The sequence below is a fragment of the Astatotilapia calliptera genome, chromosome 14 (assembly GCF_964374335.1).
Source record: "Astatotilapia calliptera chromosome 14, fAstCal68.1, whole genome shotgun sequence".
In the NCBI taxonomy this organism is placed as follows: Eukaryota; Metazoa; Chordata; class Actinopteri; order Cichliformes; family Cichlidae; genus Astatotilapia; species Astatotilapia calliptera.
The window spans coordinates 19519245-19539411 of record NC_137435.1 but is presented as its reverse complement, the minus strand read 5'-3'; the positions used below and the strand labels follow the sequence as shown (position 1 = coordinate 19539411).

Below are 20167 nucleotides of genomic sequence, written 5' to 3'. Positions count from 1 at the left end.
AGAGAGCAAAGAATTCCATGGCAGAGATCCACTGTAACTGACGGCAGACGCGAGGAGAGCAGACTTCGGAGCTGGAGCACTGGAATGTCCAGGAAATTTTTGGGACTTGTTTCTCATTGTATTCTTGGTTTCAGGTCATATTTAATCAGGGAAGCTTCATAAGAACAAGTGGTTAATTCACAAGGGGAGGTTATTGTACTGTAACTCATACACATCTTTAATACTGTTATCTGACTTGGAAGCCAGTGCTGGTATGCAAAAAATGGCTAATCAAACAAACATGTGAAGAGTAGAGTAGCTGCAAGAAGCACAAAGACGTGCTACAGCATAATACAAATGCTGTAATTTTCTGTAATGTGATGGAAAATCTTTATGAAGATAAACTTCCTGTTCAAGAGCCCAGGGGACTCAGTGCTTTACTGTGACTGACAGGCAGATTCTGCTGTTCAGCTGTGGTCCCATATAAATTTTCACTTTGAAAGTTAAGCCCATCATTTTGTCCTTCACTGTCATGACAGCAGATTTTTATCAGTATCAAATTATCACACAGTTTTGCTTCCAAGTTGGTGGATAAGTTGCATTCTTACAAGGTGACGCAGGACAAGCTGAATGGAAGCAAGAGTCACGTGACGTGCGATGGTGATTCCAGATCGCGTGAGACATGTGGACACACTGAAGCTCCCCCTTTGCTTCCTCTTCTTCCCCCCTCCCTCAATTTTGACCTCCCCTGCTCTTGGTCACCTCAAGATTTGGTTGTGCTGTCAGTCACGGACATGCGGTGCTGTGAGAGGCAGGACGAGTCACATGTTGGACTAATTAAGTATTCACACAGTCACACCGCTACACACAAAGTCTTTCCCTCGCTGGCTGATGTGAGCTTGCCGACTTTGGCGGGAAGCCTTATATTGTTTTTGCTTTTCCTTTTCCATGGAGTCATTGACACGATCAATGAGAGGTCCCAAAGCCTGATCCTGCCTCTCTGCCAAATGACCCCAAGTGCAAAACTGTCAAAAATCCTACAGACAAACAGGGAAAAGGTCTTGTTATTGTCTTGTTCTCTGACATCTGTGCTTGCTGTTACCGTGTGCAAGCACACTCTCACACCATCCAGGTTGAGATCAGTGTTACGTGTCAGTAAGTTGGTACGAGTGGCAATTATTCACTTTTATAAGGGAGCTTTGCATCATACTAAAAAATTAAAAGGGGATATTTGGCGGTGGGCACCTACAGTGCAAGAAAAACTTTGGGTATCTTTGGAGAGCCTCACAAACCCACACACTTGGGCGCTGAGCAACTCTTGCGAACGGCTTCAAATTAAGGGCAACTGTAAAAGTCACCATTACACTTTCTTTGGATTTAAAGCAGCATCGCTGTGCCAAACCAGGCTGCCATGCCCACTGACGTCTGCGGCAGTCTGAACCCACCAGCACGAGTCTTTTCAAGCCTCTCACCTCTGCAAACACGCATTATTTCAAGCACATCTGTCCAAAAGACCATTATTCCCATGTCTTAATTTACACCATGTTAATTTTCGACTCCACGCATTACACAATATCCACTGAGCCTCGGATGTAATTGTTTATACTAGAGTCATATAGAGCAGAACACGCTATGCTATAGGCTTTCAAGTTGACCTGACATGTCTCCTGCTTCCTTGTTTGTGTGTGAGTGGAGAGGCTCTGCTCTTCTCCTTTTTATCCACTTGTAAAGGAATGTCACAGTTGCTCTGCCAACACTAAGCCCCTGAATATGTCTGAAGAGTATCTCTAACTCAGAGCTCATACCATTGCTCATTTTGTAGCTTGGCACACACACACACACACTCCCAGAATGTACTGTAAAGACATGCAGACAAGGCAGAAACAAACCACAGGCATTAGATCGAGCAGCAAAGCACGGAGTACATGTGCTCGGAGAGGATGAAGTTTTAGGGGGAAAAAAAAAAAGCTCATTTGTGATCAGTGGGTTCCATGTGCAGGGAGGTTCAATTGTGCAAATTATGCATGGTGTAAGAAAATCAGTCAACAAATGCAGCCTGTGGCCATGGTATGTAAAGTTGGCCAAGTGCGTTTCCTCTCCCAGATGGTCCACATATGCATCTAACTGCCATTCCACTGAATGCTTTTCTGACAACAGAGGGGAGGCTAGTGCTCAACAGGTCGGCTCGGCTCATAACATGCAAATTAAAACATTGACGATGGATTCCTCGAGTCAGCCTTAAAAGCATTTTCCAAGTTCCTCTGTCGTTATGAAAAAGGCTGCTATCACCGCTCAGCCACGAGAGGCATTTCATTATGACAAACTGTATGGGATACTCTACAAAGGAAAGCAAGCAAAGGAAGATAAACTGTCACTGACGGTGGGAAAGCTGTTTACTAAATAGCACGTTACAAATATGCAGAGGCATTGCTGCATGAACTAATGCGTTAGGATACCTACGAAGCCTCAAGGGCCAAAGCTGAAGTCATTCAGAACCCATTTATCATCCCAGGTTACTCAAGCCCGGCACTGGGCCTGATTGAGAAATCCAAGAGTGACATTTCACAGGGGTGAGATAATTTCTGCGACTCCCATTATTTGAAATTAGGAGCACTTTAATGAATGAGCAAACCTGCACTGGGAGGACAAGACATCAGCACCAGAACACTTTTGCAGTGACTTTTTTTAAAATGACACATGTGGAGTCACAACATTTTTAAGGCCCTGCATCAGACCTGAGCATAGACGTGAGCTGTGTATGTATCAATCACCCGCCACTCTTTTGATGATGCCGTGTGATGCATGATCCTTTATACCCACCAAGACTGGAATGCATACAGTAAACTTTCCAAACAAATAATCTCCTCTTAATGGCCCTTTAAATTCTTCAAACCCAACTCACAGCAACAGCGCTGTAAATGCTTACTCTTAAACAAATCTACTAAACAGGCCATCGGCTCTCACAGACTTCACCCTGTCTTCATAAGCTCTTACTAAAACAACAGAAAGAAATTTCTCTATCACTACATAAATAACGCTTTGGCTGTGCAGCCAGATGGACAAGTACAGTTGCATGTTGCCGACCTGCTGGCAAAGGGAGCGTCAGAAGAGGTTGTGAGAAGTATCGTCATGGGACAGTTGCTCAACCAACAAAGCGGAGACGGACAAGATGCATCGGTAGTAACGTTCCCAGGAAAATAACCGTGCAAACAAAATACAAAACTGGCCAGTGAGGGCCTGAGGAGATATTACTAAAGCAGAGAGAAAGTACTTTATAATTGCATGTGGGGAAATACCACAGTTAGAAACAGTGATGTGTGGAACGCCTGACTGATTAGGCACCAATGAAAACTAATAAAGAGCTTCTTATCAAGCTTTAATCCAATATAAATGTAATTCTTGAGATGAATTCGCGAGGACATCAACAACTGGTGACGTAATCCAAGAAAAATTGTTTGGGAGACAACAGGCATTTGCAATGCGAACAAATAAGCCGTGTTGGCTGTGTGCATATTGGGTGGGCTGAGTCCAGTGTGGGGGTGATATCAGAAAGTTTCCGTTGCAGACAGTTTATTTTCCAAGATCTTGAACGCTTGACGCAGAGAGCCGGTGGAGGGCAGATTAAATGGACTAAGAGGAAAGATAGTTGAGTAAGAATAGAGAAAAGTCCATAATTCACATTTTTCCTGCATAAACAAGTGTGTCTATTATGTGCTGAAAGGGATGCCGAATGCCTCCAAACCGATGTCAGAATACATATTCGCTATTTGTGTGTGTTTGTGTCGGCGCGCACACATGCGGTCGCTCTCGTAATTGCGCACATATGAAGATGATAAACATATTTACATACAATCACAGTCATGCATATTCACATGCAGATGCTTCCAGTCTCTGACAGCTCAGAGGACAGGTCTGAGCTGCGGTAATGAAAGCCACATGTGCTCCAGGAGACTAAACCTCCTCAGAGCTCATCTTCTTTTGGCTAAACACTTTAATCCTCACCTCAATCTATCAGTCTCCTTTCTCTCACAGAGCTCTCTCGGTATGTGTGCAATGCGAATGAATGCGCATATAATTCTCTGCGCGGCAGTGAGAGGTGGTGTACGCGTATGACATATATACGGCATGTCCGCATGAGTTATCGGTCCTTTCCGTTCTCCTTGCTTTAGCCTGTCTCTCGTCTGTCCTCCCCGTGTCCACTGCACGCTTCAATTTCTCTGCCTTTCCTGCTTTTGAAGAAGACAAGTTCACTTGGTGCGTCTTCAAACAATGGCCGCGATATGAACCAGAAGATGAGCAGGAAAAGAAAAGCAGGTGTACTTCTGCTTTTTAAATCCTAGAAAGATTAACTGAAAAAAGAAATTCTGAGTTTTTAGGTGAAAAAAAAAAGAAGTGCGTGTGTTGAAATAACTGTTTTCTTACGAATTACAGGGGCTTTTTTTCCCCCAGTGATGGTATTAAAGTGAATATCTTCATTTATTTCAGATTTTCACAAACAGTCTAAAGTGCTGCGAACACTCAAGCCCACCACCTGCATGTATTTTCTGCAATCAGCAGCCACAACTCTCTGCTGGCCTGCTGCCACGCAGGTCCATATGACTGCCAAAACAACTCAGAGACATGTTTCTGTGTGGACCAAAATGTTACATGTATCTCAAATTTTCCGAGGAGGATTTTTGACTACATTTTCCAATACTTTTCATCATCATGTTTCAGTGGAAGAGCCACAGAAAAGGCGAGACTCTTTACACTCAGCTGCCAGTTTTTTCCAGTACGCTTATCTATTCATAAACGGCTCCGCAACAAATCCCGCTGCGCCTTCGCAAAGACTTTTTGGAGACTTCATGTTGTAATGCTGAGTTGTACTACACTGCAGTTGCATCACAAGGTTAAGCCGAGCAGTGGGCTTACATTACCAGGCTCACAATATCAATTTCCGTCTTTCTTTGTGGTTGGATGGCAGTTGGCAGAGCTTACTCAGAAACTCAGTGTACTCAGCTGTCCTGAATAGCACAGAGACTGTTCAGCGACAGCTTTCCTAAAAGCTAGTGTTGGACTTTCTTACAGAGAAGTGACACCTGATGCCTACTTGTCTTCTCCTGAGATGTTAATTTCTTCAGATTTGCGACTTGCTGCCAGCCAGCCATTAGTTTTTTCCTTTAGTCGTTGCTATTTGCTCACACATACCTATTTTATAACATTATGAGCCTAGAAACTAATAAAAGCCCGACTGCCACTGATGCTTTCGACAGACAAGCTATACACGAGCAGTATTTCATCCATCTGCTGTATGAGATCTATAGTCTGTTAAATTGCTTACAGATCCCAATGGCTCATATACGTTTTCATTGCTCAAAGGCCGAGGCTCGCTTTTGTCAGCTTCTGACAGCGTTAGAAAATGAAGACAGACAACATGTTGTCTATGATCTTCAGTGTTTATTAATCTTGGAGAGTCCACTGGTAGGCTGAGTGTAAACACATTGCAGCTCTCCCACACAGACACATCTTTTCTCAAGCTAAAACAGACCATTGTAATCGTACAAAGAAATTACACCAACAGCAAAAACAGTAACCTCTATGTTTCTCGTTAACTGCGTTCACGTTGCCTGAAAGTGACAAGAGGCTGGTCGGCGAGAGCCAAGTTTCAGCAATAACGCTATGAGTATTGATTCCACCTTCGCTTGAGGCAGCACAAGAAAAGGGCTCCAACAGCTGTTCATAAGGAGAAAGTTCCTCCTTCCACCTTTCATTGTATTGTCAGAGCTGGATGCTGACAGACTTCACAATTAGTGTAACATTTACAAGGTCTTGCATGAGTTACGCTGCAATTCACTGCAGTCACGCTACTCACATAGCCAGCTGCTGTTCTCCATTACTGCAAAGGCAAGGTGCATATCTGAGGAATGCAATGTCACTGCTTGACTTCATCAGAAGAATGAATGGCAGCTCTTGTTATGTGAGCATGCATCTGAGATTAGCTGACCAGTGTTTGCATTTGTGTGTCCTTAGAAAGACAATCCTGCTCTTAATATTGAAGATTAATGAAAAACTAAAAACATGTCAGTGAATTTTCACGTGATAGTTGCATGTTCTCTCTGCAGCACAAGCCTGCAGACACTGACCAATGGGATGGATTCTACCTGCCGCTGTGTGAGTCTTACTTACAGGTGAACTGTAGATATACATTTGTGTATTAATGGAGGCTTCATGCTTGTAAGGCTTCAGGCAATATTCCTCTGATGGAAAGGAAAGCAGCTCTGATGGAAACCAACATTCAAAGCTTTGTGAACAGCCATGAAGCGGAACATATTACTGCTCCCCTGAGACTTTAAGTCTTCTTTTCCATTTAAAAAAAGCGTCTTAGCTAAACCCCAGTAATGCACTGTGAGTATTTTCCATACAACAAAGATTAGTATGGATTCAGAGCGGAGCACTGATCTAAAACAAACACGAAAGGAGCTTTTTAAAACATTTCTCACTTCCCTTTTTCTCACCAATTTAATTCCTGCCGTGTACACGGTGAGGAAGAGAGCGGTCTTAAATGCACACAAAAGCGCAATATTTCTCCAGTAATGCTCTGCTGCGCCCGGCCAAAGTCAACTTCCACCAAATGCTGGATATTAGGTCATTTTCACAAAAGTGCTTTCCAGCTTCTTTGGTTGGAGGGTGAGGGTGTGGCACTCCAGAGGGACCCCGCTCCATGTGTTATCAGGACTATAGAACCATTGCTTGGTCCCTTATCTTTCTAAACACAGAGAGGTAGGCTGCGATTGTATCAGCGGTGCTTGGGGGAAATTAAATGATGGCTAAATTTACTAGAGCACCAATGCGGTGCAGACTAAAATACAGCAAAGGAAAATATTTATTGTACAGTATCGGAGAGAAGGGCTGTGGTAAATTTCAACACGGAGGTTTCCAGATATTGTGAGGGTCCAGCTTTACAATAACATTAATCAGTGCTCTGGCACCACTGCTTGGCAGGCGTTGATAGCTGTTTGCACTCTGCCAATCATCACTCCTTAATCCTTTTCATGCAGCAGAGGTAGAGAAATCTGTATGTATGATCCCACCCAGTCAGGATTCCCCAGAGAGATGCCAACCCCACCACCACAAAAAACCCCAGGGCTGATAAGGACAACCTGCTGACACCCGATCAATAGACTGTCTCTTTAAGGACTGGGTGGGTAAAGGTAATGCAGACCATAGAGTGACTAGAGTTCCTTCCTTTCAAGACCGTCCAACATGGTGTAAAATCTCCTTGTTATTGCAATACTGCATCATGTGGAAACAGAGCAAAAATAGTGGGTTCAAAATATTTTGTGAAAGTGTAGATTAGTGTTAGCTCCATGTAAAAATCAGAGTCTGTTTTAATATCAGTAAAACGATAGAATAAAAACCACAATAACACTAAAAAAATGTTCCAGCTTACCTGGTTTAGGGGCTTTTCCACCTTGTCCTGTTGAAGTCAAAGCAAACATAATATGCGAGGACTGTGTGATTATCTGATTGTGACATAATTTGTTAAACTGTTTTAACACAAACGGACAGCTATGACTTAAGATGCCGAAATGCTTTGCCTGATTATGTGTAATGACAGCGGCTCCTAAAGGCAGGTGCATTGCTGGTCGACAGCTAAATCAATTAAGCGCAGTTGCTTCATACCTGCTGGCAATCCTGCAATGACCTGGCCACCTGCCCCTGGCACGAATAGGCCTCGGCCTCCACCTCCTCCTGCATAACCTCCTGACAGAAACAGCAGATGATGACAAAAGTGATGACAACATTAATGATAGGCTGATCACGGTCGCACTGCTGTGTTTGTTTCTGTAACGATCTCGTGTCATGTCGTCATTTTGTCTTCATCGTTACCATTTGGAGATGGCTGTTAATTATCACGGTAATCATTGTTAAAGACCATATAAGAGAAAACTCATAATGCCTTCCAGCAAACAGGCTTATTAAAAGCGGTCAGCCCTCAAACACATTGTTTTACTGCCTCAGCAATATCCCTTGGATTTAATTAATCTTAGCTTGTGGTGGCGTGATAAGGAAGTCTCACCAGTTGTTTCCCCTTGATCCGGCCGAACCAAATCCGAGCGTTGACAGGGAAATTTGTCTCAAGGACTGCAGTCTGTTTCTTATGGAACTAATGTTACACTGTTGCATGCTTAATGTTGTAAACTTAACGTGCGCATAGCCCTCAAATAGCATTAGCATAAAATATAGCAAAAAAATGAAAAAGGTGCACAAGGTCAAACTTGTTCAGCAAATGGGAGCTGAAGCCCTGCCAGGGCACTACACAGGGTGTGTAAAGCTGCTGCTAAAATTGTGTGTGTGAGTATCTGCTGCTGATGTGTGAAATGATAATCATCAGACTGAATACCTGTGCCTGCAATGACACTACTTTCTCGATTTATAGAAACTTACATGGAAAATATCGCTGATTTAGGCTGAGCCGAATGAAAGACTCTCTTCAAAGAGCGGCCTAGATGATGCTGAAGCTTATTAAAAATGTATAAATATTAATCAGTAGCTGGAAGACAATGAGTTAAACCAAGTTGAATTATCATAAAATTGCCTTGATCCATGCACAGCTCCATGAGGCTAAAAAACAATTCTTCCAATATACATATTTGAAGAAGACTTTTATGATATAATTTTGTTTAATTTGTCCACATCACAGACAGAGACATGAATGCTCCGGTTCATGATAAACCAGATGCAATTCTTGAGAAGTTATTTTTATTTTTTGGGGGGGAAAAGTCATAAATCAAAAAATCTCTTCTACTCACCTGCAGCTTTAGCTGGTTTATAGCCCGCAGGGAACCCTCCAGCAGCCCCTAGTAAAATAACAGTCATACAACTATTGATTTATGGTTTGCCTACATGTAGTAAGGTAAATCACAGTTTATCATCATGCCAGCTGACTTGTGTCATAAGTTCTCTCAGGACACCAGGAGTGTCTTGTGGCATCTTCTGAGGGTTACTACATACTTGCATATAAGTTTTTATATCATGATGAAGCACGGTCACATAAGTCCGCTTGTGAGGCTCAAAATCTGTGTTCCTTTTCCAGAAATGACAATGCTGCACATGCATACATTAAGGTATATGTTATAAATCACTGAATGCATGTGCTTATACATTGATTGTATGCAGTCAAGTTTTGCACAGGACTCCGTGCAGTCTGGTGAAAAATCAAGTATGCCCCATGATTCGATAGCTTATAGACCCAACTTTAGCAGCAATAACTTGAAGTAATCATTTTCAGTGTGACTTTATCAGCCCCTCACATCGTTGCAGAGGAATTTTGGCTCACTCTCCTGTACAAGGTTGCTTCAGTTCACTGAGGTTTGCAGGCATTTGTTTATGCGCGGCTCTATTAAGGTTCCACCACAGCATTTCAGTCAGGTTGAGGTCTGGATTTTGACTGGGTCATTGCAGCACCTTAATTTTTTTCTGCTTCAACCATTCTGCTGTAAATTTTTTGGGATCACTGTCCTGTTGCATGACCCAGTTTGAGCTAAGCTTTAACTGTTTGACAGATGGCCCCACATCTGACTCTAGAATACTTTGAGACAGAGGAGTTCAGGGTCGACTCTGTGACTTCAAGGTGCCCAAGTCCTGTGGCTACAAAATAAACTGAAATCATCCCCCCTGCACCACGGTGGTATGATGTGTTTGATATGCTGTGTTTGGTTTTCAGCAGACACAATGCTGTGCGTTAGGGCCAAGCATTTCTACTTTGGCTCGAAGGAAATTGTTCCTGAAATCTTGTGGTTTGTTCAAATGCAGCTTTGCAAGCCTAAGCCATGCTGTCATGTTTATTTTAGAGAAAAGACGCTTTCTTCAGGCAACCTTTGGAAATGGTCACACTTCCTCATGATTAATTATACGCATTTGATTAGCAGCACCTGGCTCCTCCTTACCTTATTAATTCTTCTGGAGGCAGTAAGAGTGTGCTTTGACAGGACTGCATGAAGTCATGTGAAAACTTTCTTTTTCATATGAGTGTATATTTTTGAGTACATACAACAAGAGAAAAGGATGATTACATGTCACAAACATGCACATTTTCACCCTTGAAAGACTTTTTGGGTTAAATATTTACTCAGTTTCAGACTTTCCAGTTTATGCTTTTGACAGAAACAGACCCCTTAGGTTTCAGTTATAAATAAGAACGTTAAATCTGTGTGAGCCACTTTCAGTCATTTGAATCATCAGTGCCAAGACTTAACTATCAACTCAGCTTTGAAGTTTGATGACAAAGCACTGCCAAGCAGAGTGCTATGTTTCTCGTATTCTTTTGCACATAATACTGCAAGTGTCTTTATTTTGAGTCAATTGCATGTTCACATTGCAGTGATTCTTATACTACTATTTCTTTTAGTTAAACTTCTGCTCCACGGTAGTTCAATGTACCTCTCATACCTTTTCTAAAGAGAAGCAGACTTTGTTTATAGTGGCTGCGTTCTGGATGTTTTTTTGTTTTTAAATTGTGCAGACACTGGGTGGATGCTCTTTTACCTGGAAAGAATCCAGTTCCTGTTCCACCGCCTCCTGGTCCTAACCCAGCACCAGGTGGTAGATACACACCTGGAGCACAGATCAGAAAAAGCAAGAAGTTATCTTCTATCACAAACACATGTGACACTAACTAGAAATATGGGCATGCAGCCATTTTTTTAAAAAAAAAGCACATTGCTTCTAATAGCATTTCTAAACAAATAGCTCATTTATTGGACAAACACTCTTAAACACTTCCATCATCCGTGACCCATTTTAAGTCCACCCTCAAAACTCATCTGTTTAAAATTGCCCATTCTTAAATTTCTGTATGTTTTAACTTTTATCTTCTATTTTTATCATTGTGTATATTTCCAGTTTTTATCTGTTGTACAGTGTCCTTGGGTGCTTTGAAAGGCGCTATTTAAATAAAATGTATTATTATTATTATTATTATTATTATTATAAAGCAAAAATGGAATCCGTCCTTGGTATACACATCCGCCCCAGGTTGCAGAAATTAAATGAAACGTGCACACAGCCGCTGCAGCCGAATCCACAGTGAAAGGGAAACTATAACTACTGATGAGGTACTGCAGTTGGAAACTTTCTTTCTGAATCCTACTGCACCACTCTGGATACCCACAACCCCCACCTGCATCCCCTAGCCTTATTTTTCGGCTGATTTTTGGCTGCAACTGTGAGTAACTCCTGAGATGGTCGTTCTGGATCCCAGACATGGTGGCCTCATGTGTGCAAGGAACAACAAGAGAAATAAAAAGAAATGGAGACTTAAAAAAAATGACTGCAGTTGTTCTGGGAGGACTAACAGCTAAATCCAACGGGACCGGTGAGCTAAAGCCAAAATTACAAGTAATATTTTTTGAGGGGAAAACCTGGTTTATATCACAAAAACACAATGTAAATGAGAGAATGTGGCTGTAAGACCACTATGTTTAATGGCTCTTATATGTGTTGGAAGGCAATTTAATTTAAAACACATGTCAAAGGCGTTCATGTGTTTATTAGAGAATACACTTTGAAAACTGGGCTTTCGGTTCCGTCCACTGGGTGAGGCCATTAGAAGAGGAACATTACAAGGTATTGCTGTCCAAGCTGGATGAATCGAAGTTCATCACACATGGCACAAAAAAACAAAACCAAAACCAAAACCAAAAAACCCAGCCCATGCATTTTATCGAGTACGCCAGATTGAAGAAAGCGCTAACAACCTGTGACATATTTTTGATTTGTGCAACTATTATCAGTTTTGCAGCTGAGGCTAATAAAGCAGTGCTAATCAGTGGGGGGAACTAGTGAAGTGCACAGTCCTAGAGGATGATGCAGGAACCACCTGGACTGGAAGAAGAAGATATTTTTTAACACACAGCTGGATTATTAAATTACAAGCAAATTATGTATGAAAATCTTTAATTTAAATGTACTGATGCAGCTGTAAGTGGTTTGCAGTGAAGCTATGGACAATAGTGTCACACTCATTCGGATACTTTGCAACTGTGCTGATAGTTAAGGGATAAACACGATTTTTTATGATGAAGAGATAAAATGTTGTGTTGGGCAAAAAGTAATGCGTCAAGAAAGGTCTTATAACCCCTGTGGTTGTCTGCAGTGTAGGACAAATGATAGGGTCTCTCTTAACTTATCCTCGCTGGAAGGATCAGAGTGCTGGACTGATCACATTTCTTGAGGTTTGGCCTTACAGACTGAAACAAAAAAGTGCTTTGTAGTAATTTGAAATGCAGTGCACATGTTTGTCAGTCTCCATTAGTTTGCCCATGCCCGTGGCTCCATGGCATAGAGCTCAAGTGCAAGGCACTACACAGTGGACGCACAGTTATTGTTCTCAATCTTGCGCCTTCATTTAGCAATCAAAAGGAGGATTTCCTGTGCTGGCATTGTAAGTGAGGCAGGACGGACTGCGGGTCTGCTCCAGTTTTCCTCCTGCTTAGAATCCAGTCGTGCTACTGTACCACATCCACAGAGTGCACCGGGTTCACCAAGACCGTGCATCCAAATAAGGCACAAACTGACCTCTGCCAAGTGCCCTGACCTACGTCAATAAATTTGAAGATTTCTTCATGATTTTCTTAATCATCACCATCATCATGTGCTTATGTTCCTCATGAACTCAGCCAGGTCATGGGAATGTGTTGGAATGTGTGTGGAGGACAAGACTGACTCGGAGAGCAAGCAGGATTTAGACTGCACAGTCAAGTTTTCTGGGTGTTTGTGACGTGCATGGTGTTGAGAAAAGAAGACTGGTGGCCCCGCAAAAGCCCCTCTCCCCCTTTTTTTTTAAGAGTAAAAGCTAAAAGGTAATCATAACAAATATAATTTTATGTGTAGAAACCTTCTTGGTACAGGTTATCTCCACTGGAACAGAAGAAGTTGTGACAACTTCGGATAAATAAGAAGGGGAAAAGAAAATATTAATAAATTATTGGCTGCTGTGTAGGGAGAAATAAGCTTTCTTGGTATCAGTTAAATGTTAGTGACTGTTACAACCTAAATAGGGTGCACAGACTGTATTTTTTTCTGTAGGGTGCTCTGTGCATATTAAGAGGGTGATGATGTACATGCACTCACAGGAACCCTGGCAGCAATTTTGACTTGTCACCAGTTTCACTTTGGACTTGAATGTGGTCCAGCTGTGGGACTCTTAGTCAATGGTTTGTCAGTAAGCTAGTCATCAACAAAGTACAAAGTTCATTATCTGGGGACGAGATCCTGAGACTTCCTGTGGTATTTTGCATGCTAATCACAGAAGACGATGTTAAGATTAAAGCACAAAATTCTAGTTTTCTCTTCATAATGGAAGATGGAGCTTGCCTCAGTGTGGTTCACCACATTAAATAATTAAGCCTGCCAGCAGGAATAGCTATTGCTGCATCACTTTTGAGTGAAACATAAAGGAGCAACATTTAGAGCAATCACTCCACCCACCACAAAGGCAAAGACATAATAATTCGCCACTTTCACCTAACATGGTGTCTAAGGGCCTGCCAGATATGAATCACCCTTACGGCACATTTTGGAGGCAGGGGGACTGAAGACAAGCAATGAAACCTGTCAAGAGATGTCAAGAAAGTTTTTGATGTGGTGTAGCCAGTAAACTAGGCGACTCTGAGCTACACTTCAGTAGTTAACTTTGCAAAAAATAAAGACAGAGAAGGAAAAGAAGTCACTTTTGTACTGTCTGTAACCCTCAGGATAATTGCAAACATCCAAACCTCACATCCAAATCTACACAGACTGATCAGTCATAACATAAAACACAGCCTATTATCCTTATTTTCACCTCCATCATTTGATTCTTGGACTGTACGAGAGGATTTTTTTCATCATTTACACAATAATTCCTATCCTGAGGTTTTGGTGCACACAGCTTATCCACTGTCTGAAATAAGCTGGGTTTTTTTTTTTAGCACTTTAAGCAAACATTCTTCTGATTGGCTGCCTCTGATTAACAAAAGCGCAAGTGGGACTACTGTGTGAGATAGACCTCAAGCATAGTTTAGTCTGTCTGTGTAGGTTCTTAGTCATTCAAGTCATAGTAGTCTATGGAGTTTAGAAAGAAAGTGACTGGATGTTAATTAATTTTCGTGATGATGTTTCACATCTTTATGGAAGCCTGTTTCCACCACAAAGAAAAAAAAGGATCCATAACTCGAAATTTTGAGAAATAGACTTAACTCGAAATTTCGACTTATTAACTCGAAAGTTTGTCTTACTAACTCAAAATTTTGGAAAAGTACCTTGAAATGTTGACTTACTTTTCTCAAAATTTTGATTTAATAATTCGAAATTTCGAGTTATTAAATCGAAATTCAGTAATCTACATGAATTACGTAATTTCTTTGTTACCCGGAAGCTGAAGCCCTCAGCTACAAATGCTACAGCTAAAGTACAAGTATTACAGCCAGTCATGAATGCACAAAGTGTGGCTTCACAAATGACGAAATCCTTGTGTTATTAGCTGAATCACATGGTGTTACTATCAGCAAACGTACTCTCGATCCGGCTTCGAGTGCGCATTCCACGTAGCTTACTGATGGGCAGAGCTTACTCGAAATTTCAAGTTAATTTTCTCAAAATTTCAAGTTGATAAGTTGAAATTTCGAGTTATGGATCGGGATGGGTATCGAAACCCGGTTCTTGTTGAGAACTGGTTCCCACTGTTTCAATTCCTTGGAATTGTTTGCCATTTTTGCAAACGATTCCCTTATCGATTCCAGTCGCCCCGAATAATGTCACCACGTTGCGGAGCGTCATTTACCTGGCAGGAAACATGGCGGCTCAAACGCTCAAAAGTTTGGTTATACTTTACGAGAACAGATGACAACAGGGCAACTTGCAATACTTGCAAAGTAGATATTTTCATTTAAGGGAGGAAACACTACGAATATGCAAAAGCATTTGCTCACAAAACACGCGATGACCTTAAATGTATGTCGTGTTTTTAATTCTGCTCCGGACTCATGAATCTCAACCCAGCAGCAGCGGTAACGTTTGCACGTCCTCTCCCGTTAATGCGGCAGGTAAATAATCAACTAACAGTGCATATTATGTTAGCGCGATCTGCCTTATTACAAAACCTGCCATTACTGTGCATTTAGGTGACCATGATGAGAGAGACAGACAGAGTCTGGCTCAGATGCTGGCAGTTCTCGCTGCAGTCTACCGGTAGCGTCTCCTTGCAGGCCAGGATAGACGAATGTCACAGAGCAGTGATTAAGTTTGTGGTAAAAGCCTTGCACCCATTTGCCACAGCAGATGCCCCCGATTTTCGGTAAGTGAATGTGTTTAATTGTAGGCAGGGACATTTCTGGATATTCTTGTGTAATTGCTACAGAATAATTTATGTTAGACTTTGTTATTGCTACAGAAGAATATTTATTTTATTATTTTACATTTACAATTTTTTTCCTGGGGACCCTGTGACACCCCATTGAAGAGCCGTAGGCTGGATCTCTTAAGATCTCACTACTGGGTTTGTAAGGCCATGTTACTCCTAAATTTCTATCTTGTTCAAAGAGAAGATATAAAACAAAGTTCTAAGCTAATCGACCTTAGTGTTCTCCTTTTTTAAAAAGAATCAATAAAGAATCGAATCGTTAAACAGAATCAAAAATGGAATCGGAATCGTGAAAATCTTATCAATACCCATCCCTAGTTATGGATACTTTTTTTTTTTAGTGGCGGAAATGGGCTTCCATACCTCTCAGCTAAGAGGCTTCTTCAGTTCTAAAACCAAATGGTGGATAGTCCCAGGTATTTATACCCTAGTGGGGATTGTCACTTTCCTAATGGGGAAAAGAGGATTTTTCACCAAACCCACATACACTCCTGTGCAATCCTCCAAGAGCTTCTCTGTGCATCGCTGGAGGAGTATGCTTCTGCTGATTGCTGTTCGGCTAACACTGGGGCCAGAACAGGGAAAAGAGCGACAAGAGAACTGGGAAAAAGCTTCAAAGATCTAAAAATTCACCACAGAAAAAAAACAATGGCTGCAGTGACCTCCAGTTTGCATGTCAACGTATCCCTGTGGAAGATACTGAACCTCATGTTGCTCGCCGATGCATCCACCAGAGCTTAGAAAAACAAGTAGATGTAAAAAAAAAGTGCTTGTATGAATGAGTGGAGTTCTCTGCAGCTCTGCCAGTCTAACAAAATGATTACTAGGTTAATTGCTGATTCTACATTGGCCGTACTGTAGGTGTTGATGTCAGAGTGAGCGTGTGTCTTTGTGTTAGGCCTGTGTCAAATAAAGGACCTGATCTGAGGTTACCTAGCCTCTGGACCTATGACAGCATGAATAGGCTACAGCTAACTCATCACTCCTAGCTAAGGGAAAAACAGCTAATAAAAAAAGTTTTTGGATAATCAAATTGTGGAGTGGTCCCTCTTGCTGCCAAAACAACTCCCAGTCAGCATCATAGACAGGGGAGACAGGGGATCCATAGGGCTATCCTGCGCTCCCTGACACTGGGATATAGATTGTGGTGTGGGGCCTTTCTGGGTCCAGCTTTTTCTGATGTTTCTCACAGATGCTCAATTGGAAAGGGATTTGGAAGTTTGGAGGCCAGGTCAATGCAAGGACCTAAGATTCCCCAGCAGATCATTGTACTGCAGCAAAATGCTCAACATTATTCACTTCAGCTACAGGGACCCCTGTGAGTAGCTTAACACACAGTTCTAGACTGTGTTGGTGCATTTATGTATCCCATTACAACATGTAGTGTTCCTCACCCTGTCATGTATTCTGTTATTTTAGTGATTGGCAACATTTCCTAGACTCCCTAAGAGAGGGACACGTTTCTTACAAAGGTGTCAGAAGTGTCATTAGTCAGATTTTTATTACTTTTTAAAATAGCCACTGTTTTATAAGACAGTTTCTTATCGGTAGCTCAAGGCGCACCACTTATTTTAAATGTTTGCTTCCAGTCTTATATAAATCACAGCCAAGTTGCAGCTGTGTGGAAAAGCTCAACCTCACATTATTATATTTTTACATTATGCAAGGAAAATAATACTTTCTAAATTTGTGTATCAGCAATGAGGGTTGCTTCAAGCGTGAAAATCTTGTCAACACTTGACATTCAAACTCTGACGAGAGTTGATTATTTCGTTTCCAGGGAATTTGCATTTGCATTTACGGAGAACAAAGAGGACAATCTGTGAAAAGCCTGAAGGCTTAGATAGAAATCATTTTCACACGCGTCCACATATGTGGACGTAGTGTTTTGGGTTTGCCTAATTCCCTTGTTTTGAGTTTCATTAAAATGACGTAGTTCACTAGACACAAGCTAACAAGTGGAAAGGCCCACATCCAGATATGTTTAGCTTTGCCTAATGTCATGTTTTGAGTGTCAGCCTGGAAATTAAAAAGTGACATGTTTATCAGCTGTTCAGCTGGCAAGATAATTTATTTGATGTATTGCCTGAGCATCAAAACTGGCAGCAAAGCCTTCCATTGTAATTCATGAATTTATCACATATTATAGCCTAAGTGGAAAATGTACACTGGCTTACACACTTGATTTTTATGAGGATATGGGTTACTGGGCCCAAAAATAATGACTGGCTCGTAGTGAAGGTAGGAAATTGTAAGTCAGATCTTGTTTTGTTACTAAATCAAACCAAAGCCAATGACAGTTTTTTCCATAGTACCACCCAAGTTAATGGCAGTTTTTACAATTGCTCTTTGAAAGATCTTAGTCTTACTTCATTTACAACAAGCTGGGTGAGTAATGTGACATTTCCCTGACCCTGTGCTGTGGCTGTTTAATAATTGGTCTTTGGAGTTGATTGAGCAATTTGCCTGACTTGTGCATGAAAAACACGCTTACGTGTGTGAGTACACACACACACACACACACACACACACACACACACACACACACACACACACGTGACCTCGTAAACAGTTAATGAAGGCATTCCCTTTGTAAAAGGCTTACAGAGCCATTACCATTGTGTTCACAGTGCATAGTTTGTGAAGTATTGGCAGATCTGGACAGTGTTTACATCACATTTACACGATTCTGCGCCTGTATTTCTATCGCTTTAGATAAAATTTCAAAATGTTTTGGCAAACTAGCAGCTGTTTGCTGTATTCACATCATGTATCCAAAACCGCTGTCCCAGAAGAGGAGGTTTGGTTCTCTCTTTATGGAAAGCTCTCGTAGCGCAACCCAAGGAGCACTGCAGTGAAGCAAACACTGCGGTTCCTGGCACTCTTACATCTCCTGTTATCAGACACATGACAGCTGGCCAATCAGTCAGTCATTCCACTATTTTTGCACTATTTTCCAAAGCATGTTGGAAAAATGTGAGAAGCAGTTCAGAAAATGAAAATTTTCAAAGTTAAAATCTATGTTAGTCTCACCCCCAAATGATTTCAACTTCCCTTTCTACGGTTTCCCATCTTGTTTCAGTGATTGAAGCGAAACATAAGCATGTGGTGAGCAGAATTTTAACAACTCACAAGACCAGATTTCAGTCCTGTCAGGGTTCACCTTCTGGTGGCTCTAGTGTAGCTTTCTACTGGAAGCTGACAGGGTATCATTACAAGATTAGGAAAGTCATGCCTTTGAAACCAAACATGGGTTTGGAGCAGCTGCTGTGGGCTCTCCTGTGTGAGGATTGTAAGCGTGAGCATTACGGAGGAAACTGGGCCGTGGTTGGAGATAACCATCAACCATGTGAAATCACTACAAGCTAATGGAACAAGTTGTTCATGTTGTGACTCCCCTCCAAAATCTGATTTATGTGATTGTTGGTTCCACTGGTTGATACAGAGTTACAAATGAAATGTTAAAAGGACCATAAATGACTAAAATCATTATCCACTGTTTGCAATGTTCCAAAATGTGTCCCCTGCATTTCTTTTGACTTGGTAAAAACCAAGTTAACTGATGGGACACCTGAACATAACACCACTGTGAAGTGTACCAACTAACTGGGCAGCTGTAGCTACAACTGTAGCTGCCTCCACCAGTGTGTGAATGTGAGAGTGAATGAATAGTGGCATTGTAAAGCGCTTTGGGTGCCTTGAAAAGCGCTATAGGAATCCAATCCATTATTATTATTATTATAAAATGTAGTTTAAGATATGAAAAAGTTTTGTTTCTCAAAATGTGTTGTGCTTTGCAAAGAAATCCCCTATAAAGTAATGAAAAGGAGGGTTTTCACAGGACCCACCGCAGCATTTCAGTCATGTTTAGGCATAGACTTTGGCTCATTGCAACACTTTTGTTTCCATTCTTTTGTGCTTGGGATCACTGTCCTGTTGCATGGTCAATTGGAGATTAGGTATCGGAATTTCAGGAGCGGGACCACGCCTCCAAACATGCTCCTTCCAGTTCTCATCTATATAGGTTCTCCCAGTTCTACAAGCTGTTCATTCTCGTTTATGTGCCCCACCCTCCCTTACCTTTTCAATTCTTTAACTTCTTCACTTCTATTTAGTACATGGGGATCTGCCAGGCCCAGGAGCAGCAGCCAGTCCCCTTCGAGACTTTCCCCAAATTGCAGCTCAATTCATGTCCAAGCATTCACCTTTACATACTAAAATGCTGTCAAACTTAAAATCAGGACGTGGGTCCAGCTAGTGAAATAATGGGTTTTAGCTGTCGGACAGACGGCCTGACATTTGACTCTAGAATATTTTGTTGTACAGAGGAGTTCATGGTCGACTCAGTGACTGCAAGGTGCCCAGGCTCAGTAGTTGCAACACAAGCTAAAATCATCATCTTTCCACCAGGACTGTGATTTTTGTGCTGATAGCTGTGTTTGGGTTTTACCAAACGTGGCGCCATGCATTATGGTTTGCAGACCTGTAAACCTAAGCTGTTCAGGTCTGAAACTTTAACATTGAATGTACTAACTGAGGCATGTACAGTCTGAGATGTTGCTCTTGGGTTTGTTGCAGTCTCTCTGAGGATTGCACAGGCTGTCCTTGGTGTTAACTTGCTGGAACTGATCACAATGCTGGAAGATGGCATTGTGTTAACACACACACCTGAATGCTTCAGACCAGCAAACTGAAAAAACTTCTGCTTTTATAGACATGCTGACATTTACCCCCCCCCCCCCCCCCCCAAAAAAAAAAAAAACATCAATCACAACACAGGATACATTGTTTCACCGCAGAGGACTT

The 20167-nt window shown here is 41.7% G+C and overlaps 1 protein-coding gene across 20 annotated transcripts in view; it reads right to left on the bottom strand.

The window, feature by feature from the left end:
• Positions 1–20167, bottom strand: part of elna (elastin a) — a 53819-nt gene that overhangs the window by 29871 nt on the left and 3781 nt on the right. For all 20 annotated transcript variants that reach the window (XM_080288978.1, XM_080288977.1, XM_080288959.1 and 17 more), the window contains exons 2-5: positions 10507–10575; positions 8772–8819; positions 7642–7722; positions 7409–7435 (exon numbers count right to left, since the gene is read on the bottom strand). In XM_080288978.1, coding sequence (XP_080145104.1) covers positions 7409–7435; positions 7642–7722; positions 8772–8819; positions 10507–10575 — 225 coding nt within the window. The remainder of the gene's footprint in view (positions 1–7408; positions 7436–7641; positions 7723–8771; positions 8820–10506; positions 10576–20167) is intronic.